This window comes from Pezoporus occidentalis, unplaced genomic scaffold, assembly GCF_034315485.1.
Source record: "Pezoporus occidentalis ecotype Australia unplaced genomic scaffold, CSIRO_AGI_Poc_V1 ctg245, whole genome shotgun sequence".
Classification (NCBI taxonomy): Eukaryota; Metazoa; Chordata; class Aves; order Psittaciformes; family Psittacidae; genus Pezoporus; species Pezoporus occidentalis.
In genome coordinates, this window is record NW_026914340.1 from 834,255 (window position 1) to 851,531 (window position 17,277).

General features: G+C 42.6%; 1 protein-coding gene and 1 long non-coding RNA gene across 5 annotated transcripts; one reads left to right on the plus strand and one right to left on the minus strand.

Annotated features, from left to right (window-relative positions):
- Positions 1-718: 718 nt before the first annotated feature.
- Positions 719-14,509, minus strand: MRPS10 (mitochondrial ribosomal protein S10). 4 transcript variants are annotated; one of them, XM_062622718.1, is made up of 8 exons: positions 14,404-14,509; positions 11,410-11,468; positions 11,240-11,309; positions 9,985-10,124; positions 9,419-9,527; positions 8,263-8,352; positions 7,893-7,988; positions 719-1,287 (listed from the first exon to the last, which is right to left on the minus strand). In XM_062622718.1, exons 1-7 carry the CDS (start codon positions 14,437-14,439, stop codon positions 7,902-7,904), a joined length of 591 nt encoding a protein of 196 aa, XP_062478702.1. In that variant the 5' UTR covers positions 14,440-14,509; the 3' UTR covers positions 719-1,287; positions 7,893-7,901. The 4 variants fall into 4 exon arrangements, with proteins under 4 accessions (XP_062478702.1, XP_062478700.1, XP_062478701.1 ...); XM_062622716.1 differs by lacking the exon at positions 719-1,287 and adding an exon at positions 5,875-6,051; XM_062622717.1 differs by lacking the exon at positions 719-1,287 and adding an exon at positions 6,099-6,947.
- A 152-nt stretch (positions 14,510-14,661) lies between these two features.
- LOC134165681 (uncharacterized) lies at positions 14,662-15,963 on the plus strand. The gene is made up of 2 exons (XR_009965612.1): positions 14,662-14,791; positions 15,673-15,963. It is a non-coding gene; the product is annotated as an uncharacterized LOC134165681 (long non-coding RNA).
- The last annotated feature ends 1,314 nt before the right edge of the window (positions 15,964-17,277 follow it).

Below are 17,277 nucleotides of genomic sequence, written 5' to 3' on the forward strand. Positions count from 1 at the left end.
GCTCTGGTGTAAATGAAACCCAATTGCCAAGCACTCCCTCGCCTTCACAGTTTGGAAGCAAGCTGCAAGAAGAACTGTGGCATTTTGGAACAAGTGAAATCCTGTGATGTACCCTGGAGCTTCCAGTTGCTAGCACGGTAATGTAACACTGACAGTGCTCTTTCTACAGATCTCCTGAGTGCCAGCATCTTTGATTCCAGCAATCATACTGGAAAGAAAACCGAGGCAAAAACCTTGAATTACTTGTGATCTGTTCTGCTGCCCTAATTCTGTCGGCAGCCCCGACTAAACCCTGTCAGCAGCAGTGTGCTGCTGCCACCTGTGTACCTTCAGTACTTGTATCTGTGTGACGTTCCAGACACACATGGGTTATAAAAGCTGCTTCCTTCTCCACTAACCTGAAGGTAAGCGACTCCTCACTGCTAGCTTGCTGCCGTCGTGCTTCTGTCTCATTTCAGGTAGCAGTGCAGCAGCAATTTTATGCTTTCTTCATCCCTCCTGTTCTACTTTTGCCTTTTCCCTTGCGAGATGCCAGACTTCCATTTTAGTTTCTGTTTTTAGTTAGATAATAAATGTACCGGAATAATGCAATAAATGTATTGCTCACCCTCTTTCCTTCTCCACATGCACAATGGAGAGCTAAACTTTAAATCGTTTTGCTGTAAGTTACTTGGGCAGTGTAAGTTACACCATGGACTGTAGCATATAGGTTATAAAGTTAAATTTATGTACTACATTTAATTGATGTATTTACCCTGTTTTGTGGCATGTAGTAAAAGGAAGATGCGTAACTCAAGATACTGGCTTGAAGCAATGGGAAGGGTGAGAGAGGAGTTAATTCCCTCCTTCTCCTCAGCCTACCCTTGCTTCACCTTCTCTGTTGCCTCTTTCTAGACATCACTCCAGGTAACAGCTGGCACTACACAAAGATAACTACTTTGACGTTGCCTTGCTGTGCTGTTTGCATAGATGTGGAGGATAACAAGAAAATAAATACCAGTGAAAATAAAAAAGCAGAGCCATGACCAGACACAGGGTTTGGCAGCTGCTGACTTGAAATATAAAATGAAATTTATCACAAAAATAACCCAAACCCTTCCACTTGCTCACAGGGTACTTAACGTATCATAACTGGTCCTCTGCACAAGACCACGAGCACTTCTGGAACTAGCCCGGCTCTGGAACTGTGAGGATGGAGCATGACTTTCTTGGTGAAAGAATGACTCTATTCTCCTCACCAGGGTAACACAATCACCCTTGGAAGCCAACTGGAGGGGCTACGCTGAACTATGGAAGAGCAGAACATGGCTGTATTTAAGGTGACAAGAATTTTAAAACTCCTTCTTCCCTCCCTTTCTGGAATTAATGGTCAAGAAAAAGTTATTCAGGCAAGTATTTTTTACTTCTCTATGCAAGTTTCTTGTTTGCTTAGGCTTAATTTAGCTAAGAGCAGAACTGCTGGGTGGTTTTGTGTTAAACATCTGTTCTCAACCAGCCAGATCTAGCCTAATATTCTTATTTTGCTGATGGAAACTAAGTTTAGAAACTGCTTTGCCACTGCTTTTGTTTTTCTTTTTGCCAGTGTGAGCTGTATTTCAAGTGATGGTGTTGAAAATCAAGCTGCAATTCTTTTGGCAATAAAATGGCTGGTATGTTTACTGAACCTGTAATTCCTTACACTGTGGTTACTATAATGTATTCATACCATTAACTTAGTATTCTTTAAAGAACTACCAAGCTTACACACTGAAAAAACACGGAATATGGGGAAGACACCATCTTAAATGCAATGTCTCTCAAAATGTTTTTTGGGGGAACATTTTAGAAAGATCCAAGATACATGAATCACATAAAGCTGGCTGAATCCCTGGGCTGCCTATAGCAACATTAGTTTAAAAACTCCCAACCCCACAAACATTTATGTGGAAGCATTTATAATACAACAGCTACATGTTACCTGCCAGCTTGGTGGACACGTGCCTTCCAGCTTGTGTGCCAGAAATGGGAAACTGAAGGTGAAAGAAGGGAATGAAGACACAGCCCTAAGCCTCCTGTGGCCACCCACAAAAACCGGGTATGTTCTTTTCAGCATTCCAGACTAGTTCTGCAGTACATCCATGCCTGGTTTGCTGAAAATGCATTGGAGAGAGCATGTAAGGCCACGTTCTCCAAGCCTGGGTACCCTGCACTGGGACAGGCTATCAAGTGTTTCCAAGTGAATGTCTAGATTTGAATGAGATGCTAGAGAAAAGAGAAGACACATCTGACTTCCTCTGCTTCTGGGTGGGTGCTAACATTAGGGAAGAATTTGTCAGTTTAGAATTGATCCTGTTTCAAATACTAGCATTCATTTTTCTTCCAAGTAGTTACTGAACTAATCTATGGGTTTATTTTTGCACGTCCCCTCTTGGATAATGCAGAAAGATAGTTTTGTTCTTAAAGATTCACCACTGCATTTGATTTTTGATGGCAAACTACACCTTCTACTGTAATTTCTTAGCAGCACGACCACCACAGGCTAAAGCAGCTCTAATCAGTTCTAGGTATTTGAAGTTGCTGTACATTTTTGGAGTTGGTGTTGGTTATGATGGCACTGTGTCTCCACAAAGTAGGTATTTTAACCTTCTCTGAGCAAAAGGTGAAACCTTTGTACTCCAATGGTTATGGGGAAAAGCCCTATAAATATTTTCAGTAACTAACATAGAAAACCCTATTATTTTGAACTGGAAGTTCTTCCCTGTGAGGGTGCTGAGGCACCAGCACAGGGTGCCCAGAGAAGCTGTGGCTGCCCCATCCCTGGCAGTGCTCAAGGCCAGGTTGGACACAGGGCCTTGGAGCAAGCTGCTCTAGTTGAAGGTGTCCTGGCCCATGGCAGGGGGTTGGAACTGGATGAGCTTTAAGGTCCTTTCCAACCCTAACTGTTCCGTGATTCTATGATTCTAATACCGAAGCAAAGAGTTAGTATTTAGATGGCAGAAGGGAATGAAAGATGAGTGATAATAATGTGCTGATGTATGAAAGCCCTTGCATCAGCAGATGTGCTTTTTGATACTCTAAAGTGGTATTTTATTGAAGTAGGAAGAAGAAAACATGCACTGTTTATCTACGATGCTTCTTTTAATGCAGTAGTGTTTCCAAAGAAAGGTCTTTTCTTTGGGAGGAGTTTCAGATTGAACTGAGACAGCAACTTCTTTTTCAGAGAGATGCAAAACCCCAAATCCCATAATGCTTCGCAAACAAAAGCATGTAGAAAAATGTTATAGAAACGTGCTCTGTGTGCTGACCTGGACTAATAAACTGCTTGAATTAAAAGGGTTTTCCATATTCCTACTGTAAATGAAATATCCCATTCCTGTATCTTACAGAAACTGGGTCAGTTGAGGCACTGAATATACATGGGCACACAGTGGTACACCCATTCCCTGGTGCGCTGATATTCTGTCACAGGAGCTCCTTGGAGTGCCTTAGGGATTTGTCATGGTTGGCATATAAATTACTGTCAGAAACGCAACTTTCTAATTTGAAGGGATAGATATTAGACTCTGCCTGTTTTAGTGCAGTTTGATCTAAGACAAGAGCAGACTTGAAGCACTTAACTACAGCTTTCTATTACATTCCCTTGGACTGGCTGTATCTTCCATGGAATAAAATACAGCAGTTAATTTCCTGGCACATGAAATGCAGACTGGCAGGAAAGGCTTCTAGAGAAGCTTGCTGTATAGTCACATTAAGTGGAGACCTCATAGCAGCCTTCCAGTGTCTGAAGGGGGCCTACAGGGATGCTGGAGAGGGAATCTATCTCAGGGGCTGTAGTGACAGGACAGGGGGTGATGGGTTCAAACTGAAAGAGGGCAAGTTCAGGTTAGATCTAAGGCAGAAGCTCTTCCCTGTGAGGGTGCTGAGGCGCTGGCACAGGGTGCCCAGAGAAGCTGCGGCTGCCCCATCCCTGGCAGTGTTCAAGGCCAGGTTGGACAGAGCCTTACGTGACATGGTCTGGTGTGAGGCATCCCTGCCTATGGCAGGGGTTGAAACTGGATGACCTTAAGGCCCTTTCCGACCCCAACTATTCTGTGGTTCTATGATTAAAGCTAACAGGCAATCAAGTTGTAGTGGTATGATTAAGACTAACTATAGAAACCAAACCTGAGGTAACATTGCAAGCATGACTGGTAACCCTTGGCGTGCGTAAGAAAGGGAAACATGCTCTAGAGCACTTAGATGAAATGCTGAGAGTAATTTCATACTACATCCTTAAATACCATAGTACATGATATAGAAGTTACTGTTCACTAATTGGTTTTGCACTGAAAGCTATGGTCGTATGCAAATGAACACCGGGTGTCTTGGAAATGCGGGGCAATTTAAACTGGTTTAAAAATATCTTTAATCCACAAGTAATAGGATTTTGCCACAACTGGCTCCAAGCAGAGCCTTCCTGACAATTTTGCAATGGCTCAAAGAAAAGAAAGATCAGTGAATGCTCTGGATTTAGTTTTATACCATTCTACAGACCTGAATGTTTTATAAACAGCTGTTATATCTTGTTTACATAATATCCTGGTCTGTATATTTTTGGACATCTGAAGTAGGCTGGCAGCAGTTAGTCACAAAGTATTTGTGGAAGGAAATCCACCTCCAGCTTGCTGGCAGTGCCCAAGGGTTTTAAAGACTGAATGTACTCAAAAACTTGCCAGTTTCAGTGCCAATATTTAGCAGAGCTCCTATTCAGATTGAGACAGTCTAACCACTGATGGAATGAAGAAGTTTCACCGTTGGATCCGGCAGCTGCTTTCAAGATACTTTTCTTAGTATTTGCTACCACTGTGTGGGTTTTTGTAACAACTTTACATGGCATCTATTTGCTATGACCCTTGGGAAAGCATTTTCTCATACTAGCAGATAGTGCTAGACACCTACCCTTACAAGCTGGAGGATGGTTATAAAGCAGTCTTCTGACTGTGAGTAACTCCACTCAGAAAAGACCATTTTCTTTCTGTTAATGCAAATAGTTTCAGTTATCTGCCTTACCCTTTAAATAAGAGAATATGGCATAAAATACTTGCTCATCGGTCTGTCAGTTTTCTTGAGCATTTTCAGGTTTTTTCTATTAAAGATGTTCTTAAGTGCTCGGTGACAGTACACCAGCAGGCTAGAACAGAATACAGCTATGTGCACAGGGGCAGGAGTGTGATCTGATTTCAGACTACAGGTGTCTACCCTTGAATGCCACACGTAGATTACAGGGAAACTTGAACTGGGGGCAAGGAAAGAAAGGTAATGAGGTTGAAGGTTTATTGTTGCCTGAGTTCATATATAGGAAAACTTCATCTAGAAAGACAGAGCATTGGCTTAACCAAGCCTTTTAAAATCTCTTCGGAACGACTGTCTTAGGTTAAAGTTGTTTGCTAGATAGGACTGATGAAGTATGAGCTGGGGCAAGAGCAGCACTATTCAGAATCTGTGTCCTGATTATAGGGTGGGACTGCAGACTACTGGATATTGAAAGTCAAGGCTTTGCTACTGCATGCCATCAAGTCTTCCCATCCATCTTTCCTTCATAAAAAAGTGATGGAACTGATCCCCAGGATTTAGTGCAGTTCCATGACTGAAATCCTCTCCCTCTCTCATTAAGGGGAAAGTGCTCACATCTTTATGTGACTTTTGACACTGAGAGTGGTTTGACTCTTTCAGATTCAAACTGGAGTTCTAGGAAGGCAGGAATGCTTTGCTGGGATACACAGAACATCCTCTGTGGGATATGCTGCCTTTACTTCAGGGCATGAAATTCTGGCAATTTTGCTGGATAAATACAACAGCTGGCATTCAGACAGGAATCATGTAAGCTTTGGATGTCTCACAAGAACACAAGGCAGCATGTTCAGATACTGATGCTTATAAGTGGTATGAAGCATGGCATTTTTATTAGCATCCTCTAAAAATCAACTGAAAATTTTCTGATTGAAAATGAGATGATACGGTCAGCTCAGTAGGTAGAAAGATGACTTGAGACAAGCACTAATGCAATGATTGGAGTGTTGCTGTTGGTACTTCCTGAGGCGGCAGAAAGCAAAACTGCAGAACTGAGTTAAAAGAATGGGAAAAGAAGAATGAAAATAGTTTATCCAAAGTTTTGTAAATGAGGATCATAACCATACTGTGAAAGTCAGAAGCCACATTAGTGGACAGCAAAAGATGATCAGAGTGTATTGCACGGTTACAGTGTTATGCAAATGCATAAGTAGAGATAAAGACAAAGATGTTGCTATGCTTTAGGAAACACCTAAATGTGAAGGGGAAGATGGAGGATGCAGGGAAGGATCACAATCTTAAAAGGGAGGAAGTTTCATACAGGGAAACATATGGATGAGAAGTGTGGCCTAGTGGGGTTAGTAGATGGCACTGTTAGTCAACACGGGTCTGTAACACCAGATGCTGCACAGGGCATTCTGCTTTCTCAGGGTGGAGATGCCCTGTGATGGCAGTTAGCTACAGCTCTGAAAACAGAGTTAAGGTCCAGAGATCGCTCTGAAAGCACACTGGCTTTTCCCAACATACAACGAAGCTGTATGCTCTATCAGCTTCCTCTCTATCACGAGTGATACCAGCAACATTGACTGTTGACTGTCATGAAGTATTTCTTCTGGAACAGCTTTGGGTCTCTCTACAGCTAGAAAATGCAGATAATCTTCAAGCACAAGCCTGGTTTCTTGTCTTCCAGCTGTTTCCCATTAAGAATGTCCATTTCTATCTGATAACAACACTGGACTTCTTTGCTTTTGTGACTGCATAGAGCTTTGAGTGCTCGGGAAGAACGATCCAGCCTCTCTAGTTGGCTTGTCCTGTGACCCAGTTGGCTATTCCTTCCGTAAATTCTTTTAATAGCAGTCAGATCCGAGCACTCCCTTAATACTGGAGCAGATTCCTGCAGCTGTGTCCTTCCTTCTAACCTAGTAAAGGTAGAAGTGCTTAATGCAGTCTGAAGGTACAACAGATGACGGCTTTGCACCTAGTATTATCTCCTTTGATTCATGGTGAACTAACCTTCAAAGCAGTTGGCTCATTTGCTATTTGTACTGTTTTTCCCCTCTAAGCACAAGTAGTGTCCACCTAGGCTACGTTTACACAATAACCAACCCAGGCAGCTGAGAAAAAGGCCACAACTTTCCTTGTAGTGAACTAAAACAGTGCACCCTTCGTCCTACTCACAGTCACTCCTGGTAACCATTTGCTTTGCAATGCGGTTCTACAAGCAGTTAATTTCAGTTAGTGATGGAAGCCTGTGGAAGTCTCACATTTATACTGTGATCACTGTGTTCTTCTGTTAAGAAGCAGTTACTAAGACTGGAAATGAGACTATTGGAACAGTAGGAGCCTAGAAAAGTCTCAGGATGCTTCAGTGTCCTCCAAGATTGTGGGGTTTGACTTACTACAAGTAATATGCACGTACATATCTACATGCTGTATGTACACCTGAGATTCAGTTACTTCAAAGGAGCTATAGTAAAAAACATCTGGCATCCACAAAACTAACCATTGCACAAACATGAAGTGGATTCTGCAAGTACTTCAGAATTCAGAAGCCATTTACCGTTAAAAGGAGATTCTGATTTTTAGCTATATATACATATATATATATATATAACAAATAAAAACAAATTTTCACTTTCTACAAACATACTACAGATGACCATAGTTCTTGATCACAGAGCACAGTCAAACTTCTTCACTTTACAGCTGCTCAGTCTACAGGTACTAGAGTTGTGATCAAGAGTAACTTGATGGAACAGGAGTTTATTAACTACTTTATAAAAGAATTTTTATTTAACAGTAGACCATCTCAGTAAATTAAGTTGATAGAAGCGACTAATTTCAGCAGCAATGGAGCCAAGTACCTGGTAAGTTCATGACTTGACTTGAGTTTCTTCTACTTGAGGTGCTGTATCCCAAACTGGTTCCTTAATGTGTTCTGGTACTTTCTCTATCTTAGTCTAAAAGGGAAGCAAAATAATCATATATTATACCAACTGATTAATACCTAACTACTTTGCTTCATTTAGCCTGGTTTGAGACAGGCACCAGATTAGAAATGCCACCTAGTGACGTTTCCAAGCAATGCAGCCTCTCTACTGTTCCAATAGTTTGGAAAACGTTCCTTCCAAACTAAACACGTTTCCCCTGCTGATGCTAACGACTTTGGTAATTATTGGTACTTGCATCTGGACGTAGTTTCATAACAGTTAATAATGTGATGTGGAAACTTACCTTTTTTACTTCCATGGCCACCCCTTCGGGTAAGTTTCGTTGCACATACTCCAAGTAAACTGCAGCAGTACTGCCCGTTATGTATTTTAACTGAAACAGAAGTAATGCTCTCTTAATGAGCTACTATTATTAATATTACAAACAGAATACAAACAAGGTTTGCCCAAGCCTCTCTAGCTCTTGCTATGGGACCAAACATCTTACAGGATGGCAGCTGCCGTAACACTGAACACAGGCAGTTGAGCTGTTCAAAACTCTCACACAAGTAGGAAGTAGCTATTTCACTCCACAATGCACTAATTATGATGGAAGGGGTGGATCATAACGCTGCACATATCAGATAAAATTAATTACAGGTTATGCAAAAATTACTGGCTTCTGTATACTCTCAAAGTTCACGCTTATTACAAATCCTGGAACTCCAGAATTCCACTGAATTATTGATTTTCCAGTTTCTCCTGGATAGCAAAGCCAGTGCTTATGGTCTGTGGGCAGCCATTTGTACTGCATGAACGTCTGGGGACTTCAAGTCCCATTCTGCTAAGCACTGTTACAGTAAGAAACCCAGTAACCACAAAATACAGGCAGTAAACCTTTCTTCTAAGAAAGTCAACCACAGCTGCATTCTAAACCATACACAAGTCTGTGTCATCAGCCATAGAGCTGGTGGTTTGTACACACTTCCTTTCTTGTATATCCCCCACGCAGTTCTAGTTTACCACACAACACTGGCATATGGCAAAGCCATGCATTTTCAAAAACAGACAAACTCATAAAGAAGAGAACCCTTGGTGACTAGTAATGGCAATGATTTAGCTGCATCTTGCTCTCATCCCGCTTACTCTTGGACAGCAAGAACATAAAACATATTGATAACCCTCCATTCTACCTTTTTTTTAATCATTCCTTCAGCTGTTAAGATGCCAAAATCAGCCTTTTAACCAAAAAATTATGTTGGCTGTACATTCAGAATAACTTGTGTTACATTGGCTATACCTAGGTCAGCTCTTCTATGCTATTCCTTGCACTCTCCTCCCCAACCCAAGTAACCAGGAGGTTTGTGTTCACTCCTGAACTAACATCTGTTAACGTGTTTGAATTGTGTTCCTAGAACATGCTTTTGGTTTTTTTTTTTGCTCTTTTTCATCTTTCTTACCTCCAAACACAGGTAATGTGTTCTCATTTCATACTGAACTCTGTGCTTCTTGTAAATATGTACGGATTTTAAGAGTGTCAGTCGTTCTATCTTCTTTGGAGGGTTATATCTGAGCAAAGCACAAAATGTCATTTTATATAATTTTATACTTTATATAAAGTAATACAAATTATTTGAACAATTAGGCTGAAATCCTTGTTCTTACTTAGAAGATCTATAAGGAAGTATTAGACACTGTTAAGTTTATAATTAACGCACATGGGTATGGCTAATACTCTGGTATTAACCAACATTAGTTCGGGGAAGCTAAAGCACTGCCAAATATACTTAAGAGTACTGTCAACACCCTTCACGTAGTTAAAATGCACTTCTAGTACTGCAGTGCAGAGTGTAGAACTGCTGCTGCTTTCCCATCACTGTGCTGCCATCCAAGAAGTGCAAGATTTATAATCTGAGAAAACATGTCAGATTACCGTTGTTTCTTCTGAAAAAAGCACAGAACCTGAATTACAGGAGTGACATAAGAAGCATCTGACACCACATCTCTCTACAGATCAGTTACTTACACTTTTTCAATAGAGATGCCAAGTTCTTTAGCTGCAAGCACTGCAAAATATTCATAGCTGTCCAACACAGCTCTATCGTGGCCTTTAACTAGAAGGGATAATCTCTTGTACAGTATTTCTGGCTCATCCGAAATAGATACCTGCATTTTGAAAGAAAGGACACAAGTTACTACTCCACGCTCTCCTTAGCTGACACGTGCCCCACACATTTTCTTAGCCTGGGTGCCCCATTTGTAAAAGAAGAAAAAGCCCCCACTGCTAGCTGCTTATTTTAGTTTATCTGGGAAAAGCTGGCAGTAATACCTTGATGGACAGTTCTCACTCTTACCAGGCAAAACAGAAGCGTGAAGAGCTACCCACCCTCTGAACATTTAGATTAGATTTTTTGATCAGACAAAGGAAGTGAATGCCAGATAAGGAGGACAACATTAGCAAGGGCAAGAATGAAAGTCGGTGTTAAAGCAACTCTGGAGCAGTAACATTTGTACTTTAAACAGCAGCGTGAGCATACCTCAAACTCTCAGACTTCACTTGGATACGGACAGTAACTAGAACATCACCAACAGTAACCAGAAGTCTCACTTTACTAAGTCAGTTTGTAAGTTACAGTTCTTTTGACTTTCAACTTCTGATGGCCTGGGCTACTGATAACCTGAAAAACCTTGATGTGTGCAGGAAGCACAGACTGTCCCACAAGTTTACTCCCAGTTTACACAGTTTAGCACAGTAAATCCAGCACATACCAGACACAGCAGGAAGGCTGGGTCTGTACTTTAGATCTAGTACTGCCTTTACACTGTGGCTAGCTTGCATATGTCATACAGACTGAGCGTGTGCTTCTGACGTCCTCCTCAAAGTCAAGGCATTCAGATTCTAAAAGCAAGATAACCAGCTCATGCCTTCATGAACTTCCCACCTCCTCAGCCCTGGGCTCCCAGCTTCCAAGCCAGAGACAAAGGCCTTACCCTAAGATACTGCAGGCACTGAACTGAGTGTGGCCAAAAAGATGGTTGTATTTCACAGAGTTACAGCTGCACAGAAAACAAGAACAGTGACTAAGAGGCAACTGTGGCCTACAGAATCTTGCTGGGCAAGGGAGGGGAAATCTCAAATACCAATAATCTAAATTTCTTTCTTCATGGCAAGTTTGACATCGTTAAGACAGAACTTTAAAAAGCTGCAATAAAGGAAGATTTCTGTCTGCCCTCTTTATTACTAAGACAACATACAAAACACCCTTCTATAAAACACTTACCAAAGGATTAGTCTTAGGCTCCTGTGTATCAACATGGGATCCAGCCAGTCGTGCTCCCAAGCTGGAGTTTCTACAAACGTGGTAATGGGAAAGCATAAAGTAAGTTGTTAAAGACGGATATTTTTCGGGATTGTGGATGAGAAGCAGAAAGGAGGGCCTTTTATACTTACAGAAGAAAACACTGCTTTTGCATAATTCTGCTTGCATAACTGACAGGAAAAGCTGATCCCTGTATAAAAGAAATAGATTATGTTTGTTTTTTTTTCCCCAGCTGTAAATGAGCTGGTTAACACAGGTTTATTAAAGATTACTTTTTTGCACACCAGAGCATAACACATTCCTAGGCACTGATCTGCCAAACTAAAAAGTTTGCTTTATCAGAAAATGCCAGAAAACAGAAGTATAGAAATGTATTTTAGTATACAACAGCACCTAAAAAAAGGGAACACATTAAGGGCACAGTGCAACAGAAAGTTCCTTGTGGTTTTGAAAACTTGTTCTTTTGAAGAAAACATTTAAAACCTTCTAACAAGTAAATGAGCCATATTTAAAAGATAACATGATTTTTTCTGTGTTAAAAGGGGAATACAACTGTTAATCAAGACGTAACATTACTGCCTTTCATACTAAAATAATGGCTCCCTTCTGAACATTATGTGGCTTCCAGCTCCCTTCCACTAATTCTCAATTTGGCAAAGTTACAGACTATTTAAGGGGAAGAAAAAAAAAGGTGGGGGAACCAGAACTCTCTCTTGCTTAAGAGAAACTCGGGGCTGCAGCAGAATGCTGAAGCAAAATTAGCTACTTATCCAGCCCCTTGCTACTCTTATTTAACAGGTGCCAGAGTCACAGCTTAAAGAGAGCAGACACATATCCCACACATTAGTTATGTAGGTGGCTGTATGATCAAAACATCAGAAAGCAGCCAAAATTGACACTTTTCCAGGTAAACTCAATTTAGTAGCTCATGGATATGAGTAATTACATGATGCTATTAGGTCCCATATCTTCTCCAGTATGCATTATATATTAATTATAGATCAGCAGTTAATGGAAGTGTTTTCTGAAATCACTGTGCCTCGTTCGCTATTTATCCCACAAATTCTGCACCCAATAAGGAAGATGACAGCAGGAAGAGTGTCCCATTTACAAAGCAGCCTCTTGTCTGGAGAGCACAGCTCAATGTCTCCCCTTAGGCAAGCCTTCTGGATCCAGATGCTCACAGGCAAGTGCTGGTGTTACATTCTTAAGTGCATGACACAATAAGCAACTTCAGGAGTACAGAACATCTGCCACTATACTTCATGACCGTTCCAAATGCTTCAAAGTTCACGTTGGGAACTACTTGAGCCTTAATACCTAAAACTAAAAAAAATAAATCTGATAAAATCATCGTGTTCTCTGCACCTCCATTCTCTATCTCTGAAGTGAGAACACTGCCTCCCTTTCATTCAACACCAATAAGAAGTACACTAACATCATCAGCTGACATCACTTTAGGGAGCAGACAGGCCCATGAGCATAAAAGACTGTATTCATTGCAGGGCAACTGTGAATCAAGGACATGGCACAGAACCTGACCCCAGATGACAGATATAATACTGGTTGGAATTGTAACTAAAAGCAGTATCCCTCTTGTGTGTGTGTGTGTGTGTACAGTCTCTCCTATGTATTATTTTACTTCCAACTGCTTTACCTTGTGACATGGATTTATTACTTGCACGCAAAGGTATGTACGCTCATATCATATTGTATTATGTGGCTTTGGATACAAAAATTATAGTCTTTATCACATGATCATGAATAAAACAAAGCGTAACGATGTTCTGTCCCACATCCTAAGCTCCACAGCCTTTACAACATTTCATGACTGTGCACCCCCGTGTCATCTCCTTTTGCTACTAGTTATGCACGTAGGCACCAAATAAAAAGGTTTTGTAAACTAGATTAGAGGTACTCGGTGCAATTTTGACAAAATGACACGATGAGTACCCCAGGTAGCAAAGATGGCATTCAGCAGGCAATAAAGTATATTTTCATAGAATCCCAGACTGGTTTGGGTTGGAAGGGACCTTAAAGCTCATCCAGTTCCAACCCCTGCCATGGCCAAGGACACCTTCCACTAGAGCAGCTTGCTCCAAGCCCCTGTGTCCAACCTGGCCTTGAACACTGCCAGGGATGGGGCAGCCACAGCTTCTCTGGGCACCCTCACAGGGAAGAGCTTCTGCCTAAGAGCTCATCTCAGTCTCCCCTCTGGCAGGTTAAAGCCATTCCCCTTGGCCTGTCCCTGCAGGCCCTTGTCCAAAGCCCCTCTCCGGGTTTCCTGTAGCCCCTTTAGGCACTGGAGCTGCTCTGAGGTCTCTCCTTAAGGGTTTAAACATACTTGACACGCTCTTGCTAATGGCCATCATGGCAGGTAAAGAAGACACTTGGACTGCAACACTTCCAGAACTCCATCTCCCACGTGAAACAAGGCCTCACACAGAACAAAATTACCCCTCTCCTAATGCAAAACAGCCTTCATTTTGTTTGGGTGTCAGATTCTGGAGTACCCACATGCCTGAACGGCAAGCAAGCCCAGAACACAGCACATATACAGATGAAAAGAGGTTAGGGCTTCAGAACATGAGCAGGAAATCCCCAGGGTAAACTTTTCTCACTCTTCAGCAAACAAAACCAGCAGAAAACACTGGTAGCCTAAGAAGTTTTCCTTTTTTTGGTCTTTTACATTACAGCTTTCAAGAGTTGAAACTTTAGAAACGGATGGGCTTCGCCCGTTTCTGTGCGTGTGTTACATATATAAATCACAGTCAATACAATACAGGTTCTGATCTGCATCCAGCATTTAAGAGGCTTGGACTAGATGAGCGTTGAACCCAAACTGTTCTAGGACTCTATGTCTTCCAAGTTACCTCTAATTCACCCTCCCTTACAGCGACTGCCGCAAAACCAGCCTGCAGAACAGCCTTCTGAGGACCGACAGCGAGGGGAAGAACCACATCCCCAACCCTCCCACAGCCGAAGGGAAGCCACCGCACCTCCCCTGCCCGGCGGAGCCCACCGAGGCTCTCAACGCCGCGGCTGCTCCAGCTCCCTTCTTCCCCTCCGGCGCTGAAGGAAAAGATGAAGGAGAACCGGGCACACTCATCCCCTTCCCGCCTCACCTGGCACAGCCGCCGGCACAGCCACCCCGCTGCCATCTTGCCTCCGCCCCAACCCGGCGACCATAGCGGGCGCCCCGGAAGGAGAAGGGCGGCCTCATCCGGCACCGCGGGGACGCTGCGGCAGCCGCGTTCCGGGGCGGGGAGGCGGGGAGGCGGGGAGGCGGGTTGGGAGCGCGGGTGAGCTCCGTGCAGCCCGCGCGGAGCCCCCGGCCCGTCTCCTTCCAGCCCGCCGCACACGGGCGGTTACCTCAGGGAAGGAGCGGCCGTTTCCCGCCGGGCCGCCCCTCCCGCGCGCTCTCCCATCCCGTTTTCCAGGAGGGAAGGAGCCGGGAATTGTGAGAGCTTCCCCACCCCGAGGCAGGGCCGCTGATGTGCTGAGGGGGGAGAGGTAGAAAGGGGGATTCTGCAGCTGTCCCCGTCCCGTCCCCCCCGCCCTTTCTGAGACCACGTTTTACCACAGCTCGTTCTAACCAGGAATATTCCTGCCCACGCATCTGTACAGAGGTAAATCGTATATATTTATATGGTATTTACCTCCCTATTTACCTGTATATATATATATATGTATAGTATTTACACATGCACCCCCCTTAAAAGTACAGGCCTATTACACTGAACTGTTACTTCTGCATTTACCAAAGTATAAAAAGTGACTGGAAATGCCTTCTCACCCCCTTTTCATCACACACACACACACACATACATATATACGTATAATTTTTTGCCTGGAACTATTCAGCAACCCTTTGAAAAGCAATTACACGCAAACCTGTTTCTCAGCACTCCCCCACCCCTTAAAAGTACTTTAAACAGTAAAAGTTACACAGGTGTGTTAGCGAAACGCAGCCAACCAAAGCGAGTGGAAACATCCCATCAACCCCTTTCTCTTTACACGTATAAATCACCGTTCACATAACACAGGTTCTGATCAGTACCTGGTGTTTAAAAGAGGGGAGGGGGATAAAGGGACTCATTCACACCACTAAACCATCCTAATGCACAGATCCAGGTCCACCATGGCCTGAAATCAAGGCGTGCACACGTCAACCGGCAACCAGAGGAACCTGAGAGCAGCATAAATCACAAGCTCTGTAGAGTGGGTGGGTTTATTAGGTTTTTGTTTATTTTGTTACTTCCTCTGCCACCTAAAATTACAGTTCGCTTTTTACACGGAAGCACCTAAAATATGTACAACCGTCTGCTAATAAAATAACACTTAAATATTGAAAATAAGATTTTTCTCATAAAATATGTTTTCTGTATGTACAGCTTTTATCAAAGAGGACTCGGTTCAATAGTGAACAGTTTTCCATCATCAACCAGCAACAAGAAAACAAGTTTCCTGAAATAAAACTATGTTCGACTTAGGTACAAAGAGGCAGAACAGCATCTGTTTAACATCAGCCAATGCAACACTTAAGAATAATGAAGTCAACGTTGGAGGCCGAAATCGTGCACTTTTTTTTTCCTTTATGAGTAACTTCTTTGGTCATCGTTGCTCTAACATCTTCTTGGCTGTACAATAAACCAGCACCTGATTAACGTCACAGAATCAGGCATTTATATGTGTATATATAGTTATATATACTCTGTTTAGCACAGATACCTGTCCAGTGCATGGTATAAAAGTTCCACTGTAGATCCTTTAATACAGAGTTGCTCTTCAGAATCAAGCCCACGTTTCTACTGTATTTCACTCTGCTTTAAGTAGAATTCTGAGTGACTTCAATTACCACACTGTTAAACATTCAGTTTTTCCCCTACCATTAACAGGCGCATCTGAAAAACACATTTCCATTTCCCAGCGTAGCAGCCTTTCTCAGAAAGATCCTTAGAAGCTCAAAATGATACCAGATTGGAAGAGAAAGAGTGGGCTCTGCCCAGTGGTTTCTAACACAGGCTCCTAAAAGCCACCACAAGTTACTGCTCGTGAAAGCCTCCGTTTATTTTCGGTGGGAATTCATCATCAGTGGATCTAGTTGGCAGCATACAGCTGAGCACCCAGCCTGCAGAGCCTGGGTGGCGTGGCCCTTGTAAAAGTAAGGTGTAACAGGACAGGAACAGCAAGCTGGGGAGCCTGCTGACTGGCAGTTCAGGAAAGAAAAGGCGGCTGCCTGACCTCCTGAAACTCACAGGTACAGTAATTGAGAACATCATCCCTTACATCCCAGAGGGAGTGGAATTCCACCCGCTGGTCAACACCAACTAAGAAAAAAAAAAACACCCTTCTGGAACGGCCCCCCAGAGCACTAAAGCAAACACCACATGCACAGGAACTTCACTAACCAGAGACTGAGAAGTGATTTCCATTCTCCTGAAGGGTTGTTCCTTAGTATCAGAACGTTTGACCTTAAGTAGAAACTTCAGGTCATTTGGCTTCACGTAACTGGCTTTGACAGAGAGGGCACCTCTCTGCCTGATGCCAACGATTCCCATCGGGTTTGAAACTTCTGAACTACACAAAAGTGCTGTGATTTACCCTCATTTTGCATAGTTATACAAGGAAGAAAGTACAAAATAAGCTCCACCTTCTCTCAAGATTCTGCTCAAGATGTTAGGAATGTGGCAAAAAAAACCCAATAAACCAAAACTGAACCCATAAAAAAACCCCAAACGACCCTGAAATCTGGAAGATCTGAAATCAGTCTTACAAAATATTTTATAAAGTTAGCAGTAACTCTTCTAACTGTGCAAAATTCACAAGAAAATCAGTGCTGCTACCTGTGAAAGCTCTACAATCGGTATTCATATTGTGTCATTAAAGGTCCACTCAAACCTAACTCCAATACTTCGTTAATTCTTTCATTCTGCAGGGTACAACTCTTTTGAGATCCTATTTAGAGGACCAAATCTGAAGTCGTATAAATGGTGTCA